This window comes from Cheilinus undulatus, linkage group 5 (genome assembly GCF_018320785.1).
Source record: "Cheilinus undulatus linkage group 5, ASM1832078v1, whole genome shotgun sequence".
Taxonomy (NCBI): Eukaryota; Metazoa; Chordata; class Actinopteri; order Labriformes; family Labridae; genus Cheilinus; species Cheilinus undulatus.
The window spans coordinates 11,860,567-11,873,190 of record NC_054869.1 but is presented as its reverse complement, the minus strand read 5'-3'; the positions used below and the strand labels follow the sequence as shown (position 1 = coordinate 11,873,190).

The following is a 12,624-nucleotide window of genomic DNA, read 5'->3' as shown; positions in this document are numbered from 1 at the left end:
AGTTGAATCACACATGAAACATTACAAAATATCAAATTTATTTAGATTTTTTTTTTTAGAAAAGATTGCACATGCACACCCACACAATTATTTTTTAACCATCAATATAGGCTGATAATTCTTATCATAAAGCTAGCACACAACTGCAGACTTTTAAACAATATGGTCTTCAAGACACCATGGGGAAAGCTTGCACTGTTTGATTATAAAGTTAAATGTACAAAAAAGGCAGTTTGAAAATCAAGTATAAACATTTAAAAACAATTTACAAATGGACAAAAGTACAAAAAGAGCAACAGTCACTCAAAATGAATCGAAGCGATGTCTGAAGACGTGGTCCAGAAATAGGAAAAGATGTACATCAGCAGGTTTACCGCACGGTTTCATGGCTGTTGGCCGACAATTGTACAGAAAGTATCACAGAATGTTTTGCATACATTCTTTTTTGGCAGTTTCAGTTCAACTCGTGTGTAGAAAAAATAGGCTAGATATTCTCTTATTTTTTAAATACATGAGGATGAAATGGACAAACAGAACGATGGGAGGAAATTAAAGGTGGACTGTTTCATTTCACGCACAAAGACTAACATCTGCACAATCCTTTTGGGCAGCTTTGAAAATACATTGGCTTTCAATTCATCATACATTCACTACTCTACATTAAGGTGTAGATATATTTATATATTGATATACAGTACTTTGTATCCTGCACCAACATCACTCTGGACACACTGAACAGGCATCACTGACAGATTGGCTTGAATAAACATGATTCTGGTTTATAGATCGGGGGGTTCTGTCGGGTAGAGGGGCAGCGTAGAGGTAGCCTTGTGTCTCGCTGTTCTGTGAAAACAGTCAAACCTAAAATCTTCTTCTGAAGCCTGATAGTGCCGCATGTTTGGACCAGTTGCAGAACAATAACAGGACTCCATTTGCTGATGTTATGTTACACAGTTACTGTCTATTCTCTATATGGTTCCTCAGTAGAGTAGTCATTTGAACACAGATATGCATCAGTGTGGCAGCAAAACAGTTAAATGAATAAAAAATAGACTATTTTTGCCCTTTCTTTACAGTAAAAATAATTTGTGGGCTTCACTATTGATTATGGACGGTTAAATGTCAGCTGTGGTCGTACGGAGATCACGAAAGTCACAGTACCCTGCACATCACAAGTCAGGTTGTTTTATGAAGCAACAGAAATGAAAAACAGGCATGAGACTGCAAACTCTAATGGACAGAGAACTAACCATTGTGCGATAATAAGGCAAATACATGGAGGTTGGATCTACGAGGCATTTCCATTCAGGCTGATTGGACTGCAGAGACCCTGTAGTAGGTGCAGCATGTGCTTGTTTTGGAGGCGTCTGACATGTTGGAAGGAAGGGGGAGGGGGGCTTGGCTCTCTCAGTTGTTAAAATAGGACAGAGGAGTTGGAGTTGATTCTGCTGATTTGTCACAGTATACTGCACAGCGAGTCAGCGGCGCTGTATGAAAGTACTGCATGCTCCAGGTAACCATGTGCACGCTTTGAGGAGAGGACGGAGGGAATGTGCAGAAGAAAAGCATGCAAACCATGAATATAACTGGCTGCTTTTGTGAGCTCAAGTCCAAGTCCTCTGAGTCTGTCTCTTTCTCCTGAATGGGCTCAAAGGTTAAACTGAGCCCTCATTGTTTGAAAGACATTCTGATTTTCACAGAGACACGGGTCAGACTCGTGATGTGATGAATTAAGCGACTGCAGAATGGAAAACGCCGCGAGCCCTGTCTTTGACTACAGCCGAACTTCATCAGCCAGGAGACCTGGAGGTAAGATACTCATGTGCCGACACCATGAGGTCTCAGGATTAGAATATGAAATGTATAATTGAAAATATGCTGAGACTGTGAACAAAATACAAATGTTTTAGTATACAACAGATGTACAAGAATATAGCCACCTGTCCACTGTTTGATTTTTTCTCTCCAAATTATTTTGCAGTGCCCAGTCTTTGTAATAGTTTCTTCCCTTTGGAGAGCAGTCCCTTCCTCTGTTTGGAGGAGTACATGTCCAGTGGGGCCCTGATGGGGCTGCTGGGCCCCATGGTGGCGGGGCCGGAGCCGGGGATGTGTGGACGCACTGTGGGAGAGGCTGCTCTTCTGGGCGGAGCCGATTTTTCCAATGGAACCTAATGGGAGACCCGTAAGGGACAGTTGAGGGTGTTAAAAAGGCCAGCGGTCTGTCACACCTCAGCCTCTACTTCTCTTTTTGTCCTTTCTGCCTCTGTAGGGCCACCATAGCTCTGGCGTCTACCTCCCTGGTTGTTGTCCTGTGCATAGAAGCTCACCCTCCCACCCAGGTAGAAATAGATATTATTTTCCAAGTTGCTATGAGTAATTTACAACAGCACAGAGTTAAAGCATGACATCCACTAACTTCCACATCAATTTCAGGTGACAACATTTCCCAACAAAGGCGGGGCAGTTTCTCTCACATCAACAGATACATTTGCATTTTGGGACACAATTGGGACATATTTATATCACAACCACAATCTTTTCTCTCAATTATACTGGATATGGATTTTTACTGGTACAACTGGGTTACAGAGAAACTACCGGTCACTAGTCCTTTGCTGTAATCATGAGCTAAAAGGCTTCTGGGAAAATGCACTTTGGGTGATTGAAGGTTAAATTTGTAATAAACTCTATAACTCAAAGAGAATCTCTAAAGCTGAACGTGTACTGTCAGATCCCCAGATTATACCCCAGTACAGGTGAATCACTCTGCTGTATTTGGCTCACTTTAGACTGACTTTAAAGCGAGACATAACTTCTGAAAGTACAAATAAATTATTTCCCTACTGGGAAAATAAGTTAAACTCTTGTCAGTTTAATATCGGAGGCAGTTTGAGACTTTTAAAGTTAAGCCAATTTAGAGGTGCCTTAAACCTGCATTCTTTCTAAAGGCCAGCAGAGGGAGACCTCACTGCTTGTATGAGTTCAGCTGGTTTAAAGCAGTGAAGAAAAAGATGATTTGAATGTAGTTTTCTGTGACTGATAAATCTCCATTACAGCATTCTGTCAACCACGATATGAACCTCAATGCATTATTGGTGAGGCCCAGATAGTATCTGTATCTGTTTCAGTACCATTGCATCAAAAATAAAGGTTCCAGGTGTCTAATATTGGGCAATTACTTCATTTTTGATCACCAAATATTACAGGCAAACTCCAGCACAGTGGTAAGGTTTAGTACTCAAAAGTTGCCACAGAAATTGTGCTATTAAGAGTGCCACCTCCTCTTGGGCCATCAACGTGGCTTTTTTATCTTTGTTAGCAGCCAGAAGAAATTTTTATTGTCAGAATTTGGACCGTGAATGTAAAGACCATTCTCTTGCTCGCAGAAGTTTGTTTTTAAAACTCTGATACTTTCTGATTTCATTTCAGTGAGGGAGACTGTATCATTTTAAAACGCATGGTATTGAGACTAAGGGTGCTTTCACACCTGGATTATGTGAAACAATAACGAAATTTAGCGGCATTTCCTCTTTGGCCTGGTTTGTTTGATCACGACAATCGAAATCGCTCAGAAGAGGTGATCTCAGCAGCTTTTATTTGAAGTAGTTTGTTTGCAGTGAAAAGCAATTAAGCTAGACTTATTACACTCCAGTAGCAGCAATACGGCGACCAGGCAATTCTGTTTGCATCTGATTATAAAATAATAGGAATAACAACCATTTACAATCCAGTTGGGTGTTTACACAGCTTTTAGTGCTCTGACACTAATCATCATAAAAATTGCAGCAAGCTAACTTTACTCACTGTCTTGCCAGCAGAGCATCACAGGTTTCAACAACTTTGTCTGGTTCAACAACTTATTTAGATCTAGAATTTTTTCTGCGTGGCATTTACCTCAGATGTCAGAGCTGGGAATTATGTCACATCCAAGTTAAATGTATTAAATTTGTTATGAGCTTGGAACTGGGGCAATGGGGGTTGCTCTGATTTTACTAGTCGGAATTATGAGTTCATGGCCCTTTTTTGATGATGTCAACTCTGAATTTCCAAGTTCTGAGATGAAATGGAATGCATCATAAATCCAGACTGTGAACCAGGGAAAGTTTTCCTTCTCATCACTAGAACCTCCACGTTTAGCAAGCTGGTTTCTACTTTTGCATCCAGCTGTCAGAGTGTCTCTGCCTACACTCACAGGTGAAGCAGTTTGAAGGTGACCTTGTTTATTGGTGGCATTTAGCTGCTTGTCTGTGATGCCTTTGTGACAACAAATTTTGAATATAACTAGAGAACTCACAAATATAACAATTTTTTTTTGTCCACTAGAAAACCAAAACCATGCATCCTAAAAAAAAGTTAAGAACACCACTCAATACCAGATAACATAGTCAAACATTAAACCTTAGCACTGGCAGAGCTTTGAGAGACACTCTTGTTCATGGACTGTTTTGTAAGCGGTGTCAAACTTTCGGTAAAAATGCTCATTGGCTCAAGTGTAGCTACGGCTTTTGACCTCCCTGTGCTCCAAGTAAACCCACGTGGTATCATGAATGCAAAGTTTGACTAGTAGGCTATGCATTGGTTTACAAATGATATAATGGCATGAGGACAGCCTGTCTTTTGGCCAGCTGTAGGATATTGCAGTGTGAATCCAAAACAACCAACCCAAGAGAAAATCGCAACAATGCATCAGTTGTTATCTTGACTGCTAAAGAGAAAGACAGCAATAAGTGTGAAAGCACCCTAAATTATTACATTTTGACCTCAGGATTTCACAGCCACCCTTAGTGTGGTGTTTTTAAAACATAATGATAATGATGGAGTAAAAATCAAACTTTGGCCTTAGTGAGGAGCTTCATATCAGTGGTCACATCCACTTCCTTTATACAATCTTTAGTTTGTTTTTTAGTGCCTTACCAGGCCAAGTATTATGACTAGTAGCTTATGGTGGCTAATCTAAGCTAACATTACTACACTTTGACTAAATAGCGCTATTATAGAAGATAGAATATGTTTCCATTTTTGACTCTTGACCTTTTGTGCTACAAGAACTTGTAGATAATTGCTTATGTATTGAGTAGTAATTTTACATCATCTGTTCATCAGAGGTTGGTTACAAAGTCTCGCTTTAAATCAGTATCTCGGCAGTCTAACCTAAAGGTAATCTTGGGTGACTAAGAAGTCTGTGACATTGTTGGAATTTATTAAAAAGAGTCTCTGATTGGATTCTGAAAAAATAACGAAACCTGAAATGCATTAGAAAAATAAAACCCCAAAATTCTTTTTGCTTGTCTTCTCATGTTTGCATAGATTTTCTTCTGGATGTCTTTCTAGAATGCTCTACTGCACTAAAGTAGTCCACATGTTGCCACTTTGAATATTAATGTTTTGTGGGATTTGATCGACCAATTCTGGCCTTTTAGCTCAGCATGAATTACAGCAGGAGGCTTATTGCAGGAGACGGACATTGTCATGTACAACACTCAGAGAAACAACTGAAGATACCATACTTCTTGTCTAATGCATTGGCTGGGGTTGACTTTCCTACCAACAGACATCATGTACAGTTTTGGTACAACAAAGAAGAGTCCTAAAACTTCCTAAAGACAAAGCAGAGCTGAAGGAATGTCAGATAGAGTACACGTGTTGCATACCAGAAACTAAGGGGACCCATGTCATCTGCATTAGACGAGGGGAGCGTAATCGTGGTATCCTCAGTTGCTCACTTACGTGACGGAAACAGAGCCTTTAAGGTGTGAAATGAACACTCTTCTTCTGTTTTGCCAAGCGGGTGAGGAAAAGAAATAAAAAAAATATGGTGATGGCATTTTCAATAGTTTTCACAATGACAATGGTAAATCAGAAGACAGGGGAAGAAACGTCTGATGACATCTATTCATATTTTAACAATTGCATTATTTCTTCTTTAACATAAAAATAACATCACATATTTACAGTTAATAAAGATTTACTTCTGAAATTATTCTCTGATGGCAACATAGGTTAAGTGACCTTTGCGTGCTACTTTACAAGAAAGCAATTTACAAAACAAGGCGTTCAGGAGCAGATACAAAAGTTGAACTACACTAGACTTATCATTTTGGTATAAAATGCTGAAGTCATGCATCTGGACTAGAGAACATGCTAAGCTACAGACTACATAGATCATCTTTTAGTACAACAAAACTATTGACTCTATTAGAAATTATTGATCAAACACACAATATATTCATAAAGCATCTGTTCCAATGCTCAATATGCATGTGCAAAAAGTGTTAACTGCTGTTTTTCCAGACATGACAGAACAAGTAAAAAGTCACAGGAGCCCCCTCCCCTCATTATTTTACTCTCACTGAGAATGCTTTATGAATACAATATATCATACAATGCACAACTTCCCCTTTTTCACAGCAGTAAACATGAAAAATAAAAGATCCTCTGTCAAGTATAAGTCTTAAAGTTTAATTTTTTCATAGATCTTGGACATCTATTTATTTACAGTGTAACGCTCCAAAGTCTGAGATCCCATTGTACTTCAATGAGACACACACACACACGCACAGACACCAAACTAAAGGAGAGAGAGGGAACTGAAAAGTAAATGGATGACACAGGGCTAGTACTGCGAAGGAGCATGTACCCTTTTGGTCTTTATCCGTGCTGGAGTGTCCTGGGGGTATCGAGATGGTGAGTCAGTGAGAAAAACCTCCACATCGTCAGGCACTTCTTCTAGAAAGTTGGAAGGAACAAGTCCCTTGTGTCCATTGAGCTCGCCCTGAGGGAAACAAAGGCACAGTGAGGCTCCAGCTACTGTGTTTAACATGAAATATTCCCTGTATTCAACAGTTAAACTCACTGTTTTTAGACAAAGCACAGATGTGTCATAGAAATGATGCAACAGGGCTGGAAAGTCAGAGCAACTGCAGCTCTCCAAGAGTCTGAGTTGTTTAAATCTGTTAAAAACCATCCTCTTAACTTAGAGCAACATAACCCTCTAGACTTTGATGTTTACAGTTTAAATTGTTGAACTTTATTTATAATTTTTTTTTTTTTTTTTCTTATCCGTCATTTAAGCAGCCTGGAGGCCTTGGACTACAATACCCAGAAACCTTTGCCACAACTAACATACAGATGCATCTAAAAAAATTGGAATATCATGCAAAAGTTTTTTTTTGCTGTGACTTACTTCAAAAAGTTAAACTTTTATATATATTCCAGATTATTTTCAAACAAAGAGAAACTTTTTTTTAATCATGATGATTACAGCTTACAGCTCACAAAAATATAAAAATCCACTATCTCAAAATATTAGGATATTGTGAAAAAGTCTAATTTGCAAAGGTTTCCTGAGCCTTCAGCCTCTCACCCTGGTTTAGCACATAGAATCACAATCATGGGGAAGACTGCTGACTTGACAGCTGTCCAGAAGACAGTCACTGACACCCTCCACAAGGAGAAGAATGTCACTGCTAAAGGCCAGGCTGTTCTCAGAGGCTGTTATTAAAGCTCATTCATGGAAGTTGACTGGAAGAGAAAAGTGTGGGAAGAAAAGGTGCACAAGCAACATGAGCTCAGCCTTTAGAGGACTGTCAAACAAAGCAGATTCAAGAGCTTAGGGGAGCTTCACGAGGAGTGGACTGAGGCTGGAGTCAGTGGATCAAGAGCCACGACACACAGACGGGTCCTGGAAATGGTCTACAAGTGTGGTGTTCCTAGTTTGGAGCTACTTCTGAACCAGAGACAACAGCATAAGCTTCTCACCTGAGCTAAGGAGAGATAAATGGACAGCAGGCCAAGTGGGCTGTTTCAAGATGAAACCAAATTTAGCATTTCGTTTAGAAATCAAGGTTCCAGAGTCTGGAGGAAGATCTGAGAGGCCCATTATCAAAGGTCCTTGAAGACCAGTGTTTTTCAGTTTCCACAGTCATGATGGTTTGGGGTGTGATGTCATCTGCTGATGTTGGTCCAATGTGCTTTATGAAGTCTAGAGTCAATGCTGTCAGCCATCTAACAGGAGATTTTAGAGTACTTCATGCTTCCATCTGCAGAGAAGCTTTATGGAGATACTAATTTCCTTGTTCCCAGCAGGACTTGGCACCTGCCCACAGTGAAGCTGATAGTACCAGAAACTGGTTTACTGGCCCTGTGTTTGATTGGCCAGCCAACTGGTCTGACATGAACCCCGCAGAAAACCTCTGGGGAAATGTCAAGAGGACAATGAGAGACACCAGACTCAACGATACAGATGAGCTGAAGGCTGCTATCAGAGCAACCTGGGCTTCGTAACACCCAGCGGACAGATTGGCTAAATGCCCTGTAAAATAAATGCAATAATTTGTGACAAAGGAGCTCCAACCTATTACTGCAAGCATAAATGAGCTGTAAGCTGTAATCATCAACATTAAACAAAAAACTGTGTTGAAAAGGTTCACTTTGTATGAGATGTATCTAGAATTTATGGAATTTTGTGTTGTATTAAAGAGGGTAAACAGAGCAGTAGTAAATCTGAAACACTTTACTGTGATAGCTGAGAATAATATAAGTCATTATTACAGATGCTCCCATAAAAGAACCAAAATTTAAAAGGGATTTAACAATCAATGCTTACACCTGCTAATCAAGGTGGAATTAATGATCAGTGATTACATTTCTCTTACCAAAATACAGCTTGTCAAGTCTTAGTCATGTCTAATAAATTGTTTTTTTTTATGTAAAGTGCCTATATATTCACTTTTTAATCAAAGGAGAACAAAGTGTTGACTATACTTCTTAACTAGAGAAACAACACAGACAAATAGCTAGTCTTCCACACTGCACACTCTAAGTGTGGTCTAAATAAATGTACTATATTGGCTCAGGACACAGGGAAATATAGCCTTTTCTGCTTTCTGATGCGAAAGAAGGAACAAAGTTAAGAATTCAAAGATCTATAAGATGCAGGAATGCTGTGGTAGATATAGCCCAGACTAGTTTAATGTAATTGGAGACAGAGGGGGTGAGCTGGGTATAAGATGAGCACATGAAGATTACCCAATCCATTTGAAGAGGTCTAAGAGAGATGCAGAGCAGTGGGACCACAAGCAGCCCCCTAATGCCCAATCCCATGAGAGGATACTGCATTTAAGCACAGGGCTGAGAAAGATGAGTCCATTTGGAGATCACATGGTCAGACTGGTCAGACGTTTAGCGTCTGGTATCACTCCATCAACGCCAATGTGACGGACAGACATGGCAGCCAAATAGATGTGAATACAGATCCCTGAATGGCTACTATTACTAGGCCTATAGGGCTTTAACAGATGATATCCCAGTGCTTTGACTCAACCACACCTAATAACCCTGAGATAATTAATTTGTCCTTAAAGCATGTGACTTCCATAGCTGTATTAATGGACGCAGCAGTGAACTACGGGCTCTCTTACAAATTTACTCAACAAAACATGGCACCATTGCTGTGCAAGCTTTTAATGTCTGACAACATTGCCAACAGCTGGGCTGCTGTCTCTCTGGAGCTCAGCCATTAGCTTAATCAACCAAAAAGGCTACAGTCTTTACTAGACACATTTGGTGGAGATGCAGGGCTTGAATAAAGAGCCCGAATAAAGCTCCAGGTCCCCTTTTAAAGAGCAACTTGCTGATTTGAGACCCAAGAGAATGTTTTAATCATAAACCTGCAAGGTATCAAAGAGAGTAAAAACAGGTCAGGAGAGGGAGAAATACTGACTGAAGTTGAGAAACAGAGCTGTGAAGTGATGAGAACCAGAAGAAAACATGGCCTTGGTAACAACATTTCAAAGTTTATCACATATCAAAGGCTATAACAAGTTATTAAAAGTGAGTGAATCTGATGGTGTTCTCCATCAGTTTCACTGATATCCAGCATGTAACAGGGAAAAAATCCCTCCTGTTGCAAATCAGGGCTAAACATGACAATGGGGTTGATGTGGTTCTCATCGTATTGTTTTAGAATGATCTGAAAATATCACAGCTTTATGTTACTGTTGAAAAGTGTTGTTTCTCTCCTGTGTCCCTGCTCATGCTTCAGACATCTATTGTGTTTAGTTGCTAAGGCTCACAACACCATGCATCCTGCTTAAGTTGTTTCATGTTTAAAGCCCTTTGGCATTTTTACAGCGAGGGACTTTTCTTGTGAAACATTTATCTGAAATAAAATGTGTTTATGAAAATACCTGGAGTTTTAGCAGAGTTATGCCAGTGCTAATCAATAACACTGTGGGGAATTATCTTATTTACAGCCGCTTCTTTGACTAGAGTCACCGTCACAGCTTGCTTCTGATCAGTCATGGCTGTCTGGCTGGTATGACTAACAAATTCACCAGACACTGCATAAAACATCAGCTATGGATGGGTGGTGGGTGCTGATTTCCCACCCTGTATCGTGACGAAAAGAATTCCTGTATCTTCATTCGCACTAAACACACAGAGACAGAGCTGGCTCAGTTTCTTTCCTGGTAGGGAAACAGTGGACTTGATGTCCTGTCAAGCTTAAATTTATGCTACCAGCACATAGACAATATTGAACTATTGTAACAACAAGTATAATGAAGTTTAAGACTATCCAAACAATAAAAATAGAAGACAATAATTTAAGCGACCCACTGTAAATGACTTATGAACATTCAGCTCAGTCAGCCACTGGCTGGACTTGAACCTTGGTCACCCACATGGGACATGGGTATGACCTAACCACTAGGCCAGTGGTTCCCAAACTTTTTTCTGTCGAGCACCCCGTTGGCAGGTGAAAATATTTTCAACCCCCCCCAACATATCAACATGTAAAAAAATGCAAACGCAAACATGCAAATACTACAAACACACTGTTATTAGCATATTTGCAAATTCCTTTTTTTCTCGAATTTTAGCCTAAAAATTTGAGTTTTAAAAATCGAACTATCTGAAGGTGAACAATTCCCTTGAAAATAAAAAACTTAAATAATCTCAGTGATGACTGTGGGCTTATTTGATGTTACAGATCTTCTTGAGTCCTGGGTGCAGCTCTGAGACTGCCAATGTCTGTTCATTTTTAATATCCAGCTTTGATTTTTGTTTCGTCTTAAAAAACAGATCTCACACTGGTAGGATGTTGCAACAGGAAAGAGTGTCATCAAGGCTTTCAAGCCTAGCAGTGGATACTGTACTACTTTTCCGCTCCAATCCAAAATGCAAAAAATATCTTAGACTTGAACTGCAATAAAATTGTTGAATCTGAGGGGACATCAATGAACTGCTCTTTTTCTGCAGTGTTGAAGTCATCAGCTGGTGTTGCTTAGCCTTGCCGCGCCACGCCGCGCCCCCTCTGTCATGCCCCGCGCCCCCCTGGGGGGCCCACGGCCCACGGCCCACTTTGGGAACCAGCGCACCAGGCTATCTGCACCCTGAAATGGAAGCTTTTCCTCTAACTTCCTTCTTGTAAGTAAAACATTTTACTTTTAAAAAGGAATTTAACAATTAATTTCACAATTAGCAAATTTTAACAGCTGGTACCAGACAATGTTTGGTATTCATGTTAAACATATAACCCACAAGTAGTTCTTTAACTTGCGCCTTTTCAAACCGTGACACCAGTGGTTCATAAAAAGATGGCTCCACAAATAGAGAAAACACCGAAGAAGCTTTCCAGCCTCCTTCCAGCTCTAAATACTCTTTATCCTGTGACATAACAGAGGTAAACAGCAGTTTTTTTCATCTGTAAGTTCACTGGGAGTTTAAATCAGGGAGTATTAGAAGATGGTTCTTCATAGGTTTTTGATCTTTGGAAGAAAAACAACATGAAGGATTTGTCAGCAATTGGAGGAAAAAGCCGCTCCGTCTCAAATTTTTATGTGGCATGGTTGCACAATGGAAAGGTGGATGTATTTTTATGGCCTTTTGACACAGTTACTGGCATTGCGACCTGATGATAATGCAATGATGAAACAAAAGATCATATCCAGCATGTTCTTGTTAAAAAGAGAGGCTATCAGCCCAAGCTGTGGCTGCTTAGAGATTTGAGAACTTTAAGATACCTGCAAGGACTAAGCCCTACTAATACTTGCTGTCAGACAAAGATGAGGTGAGAGAGGACAGTTCTTTCCTGCCTTTTAGATCCTGTCTAATGGCACCAAAACAGTTTACAATGTTAGCAGCCACTAATTTACTTTGTGAGTGTAGCTTTAAAAACAAGTTAAAGGGTCAGGTCATTATTCTCAGAAGTAAGAGAAAGTTTCTCATTTTACACTTGATTTTTGTGACCTAGAAAATATATGAATACTTGGCTACAAATTCTATCAACTGCACTTTTTCATCACTTGGCCTGTCCACATGTGAGAATCCTCCTAATTAGTGCAGAAAATTTATTTGATAGCCACATACATAATATCATGCTGAAAGACTGAGGTTAAAGCTTGTTTTCCAGAGGCAGAAGCAGAGGCTTTTTATTTATAGCCTACATACATTTTACTATACATGATAGTATGTTTCATCTTAACATTGCAGAAAAAAATAACTAACATGCTGCTAATTGATGCCAAAGAATTAAGCTTATTTACACTATCATTAAAGTATATTGGTTAGTTCAGAAGATGTGTTTTCAGTTAAACTTTTGACTCTAGCGCATCTGTAAGGAGT

The 12,624-nt window shown here is 39.7% G+C and overlaps 1 protein-coding gene across 15 annotated transcripts in view; it reads right to left on the bottom strand.

The window, feature by feature from the left end:
* Window positions 1–78: 78 nt before the first annotated feature.
* Window positions 79–12,624, bottom strand: part of rimbp2b (RIMS binding protein 2b) — a 139,789-nt gene continuing 127,243 nt past the window's right edge. For 10 of the 15 annotated variants that reach the window (XM_041788585.1, XM_041788581.1, XM_041788584.1 and 7 more), the window contains 2 exons: window positions 6,638–6,772; window positions 79–2,168 (listed from right to left, as the gene is read on the bottom strand). In XM_041788585.1, coding sequence (XP_041644519.1) covers window positions 1,971–2,168; window positions 6,638–6,772 — 333 coding nt within the window. In that variant the 3' untranslated portion in view covers window positions 79–1,970. Of the gene's footprint in view, window positions 5,773–5,878; window positions 6,773–12,624 lie in introns of those variants that run through there. The other 5 variants (XM_041788587.1, XM_041788590.1, XM_041788594.1 and 2 more) reach the window with 2 other exon arrangements.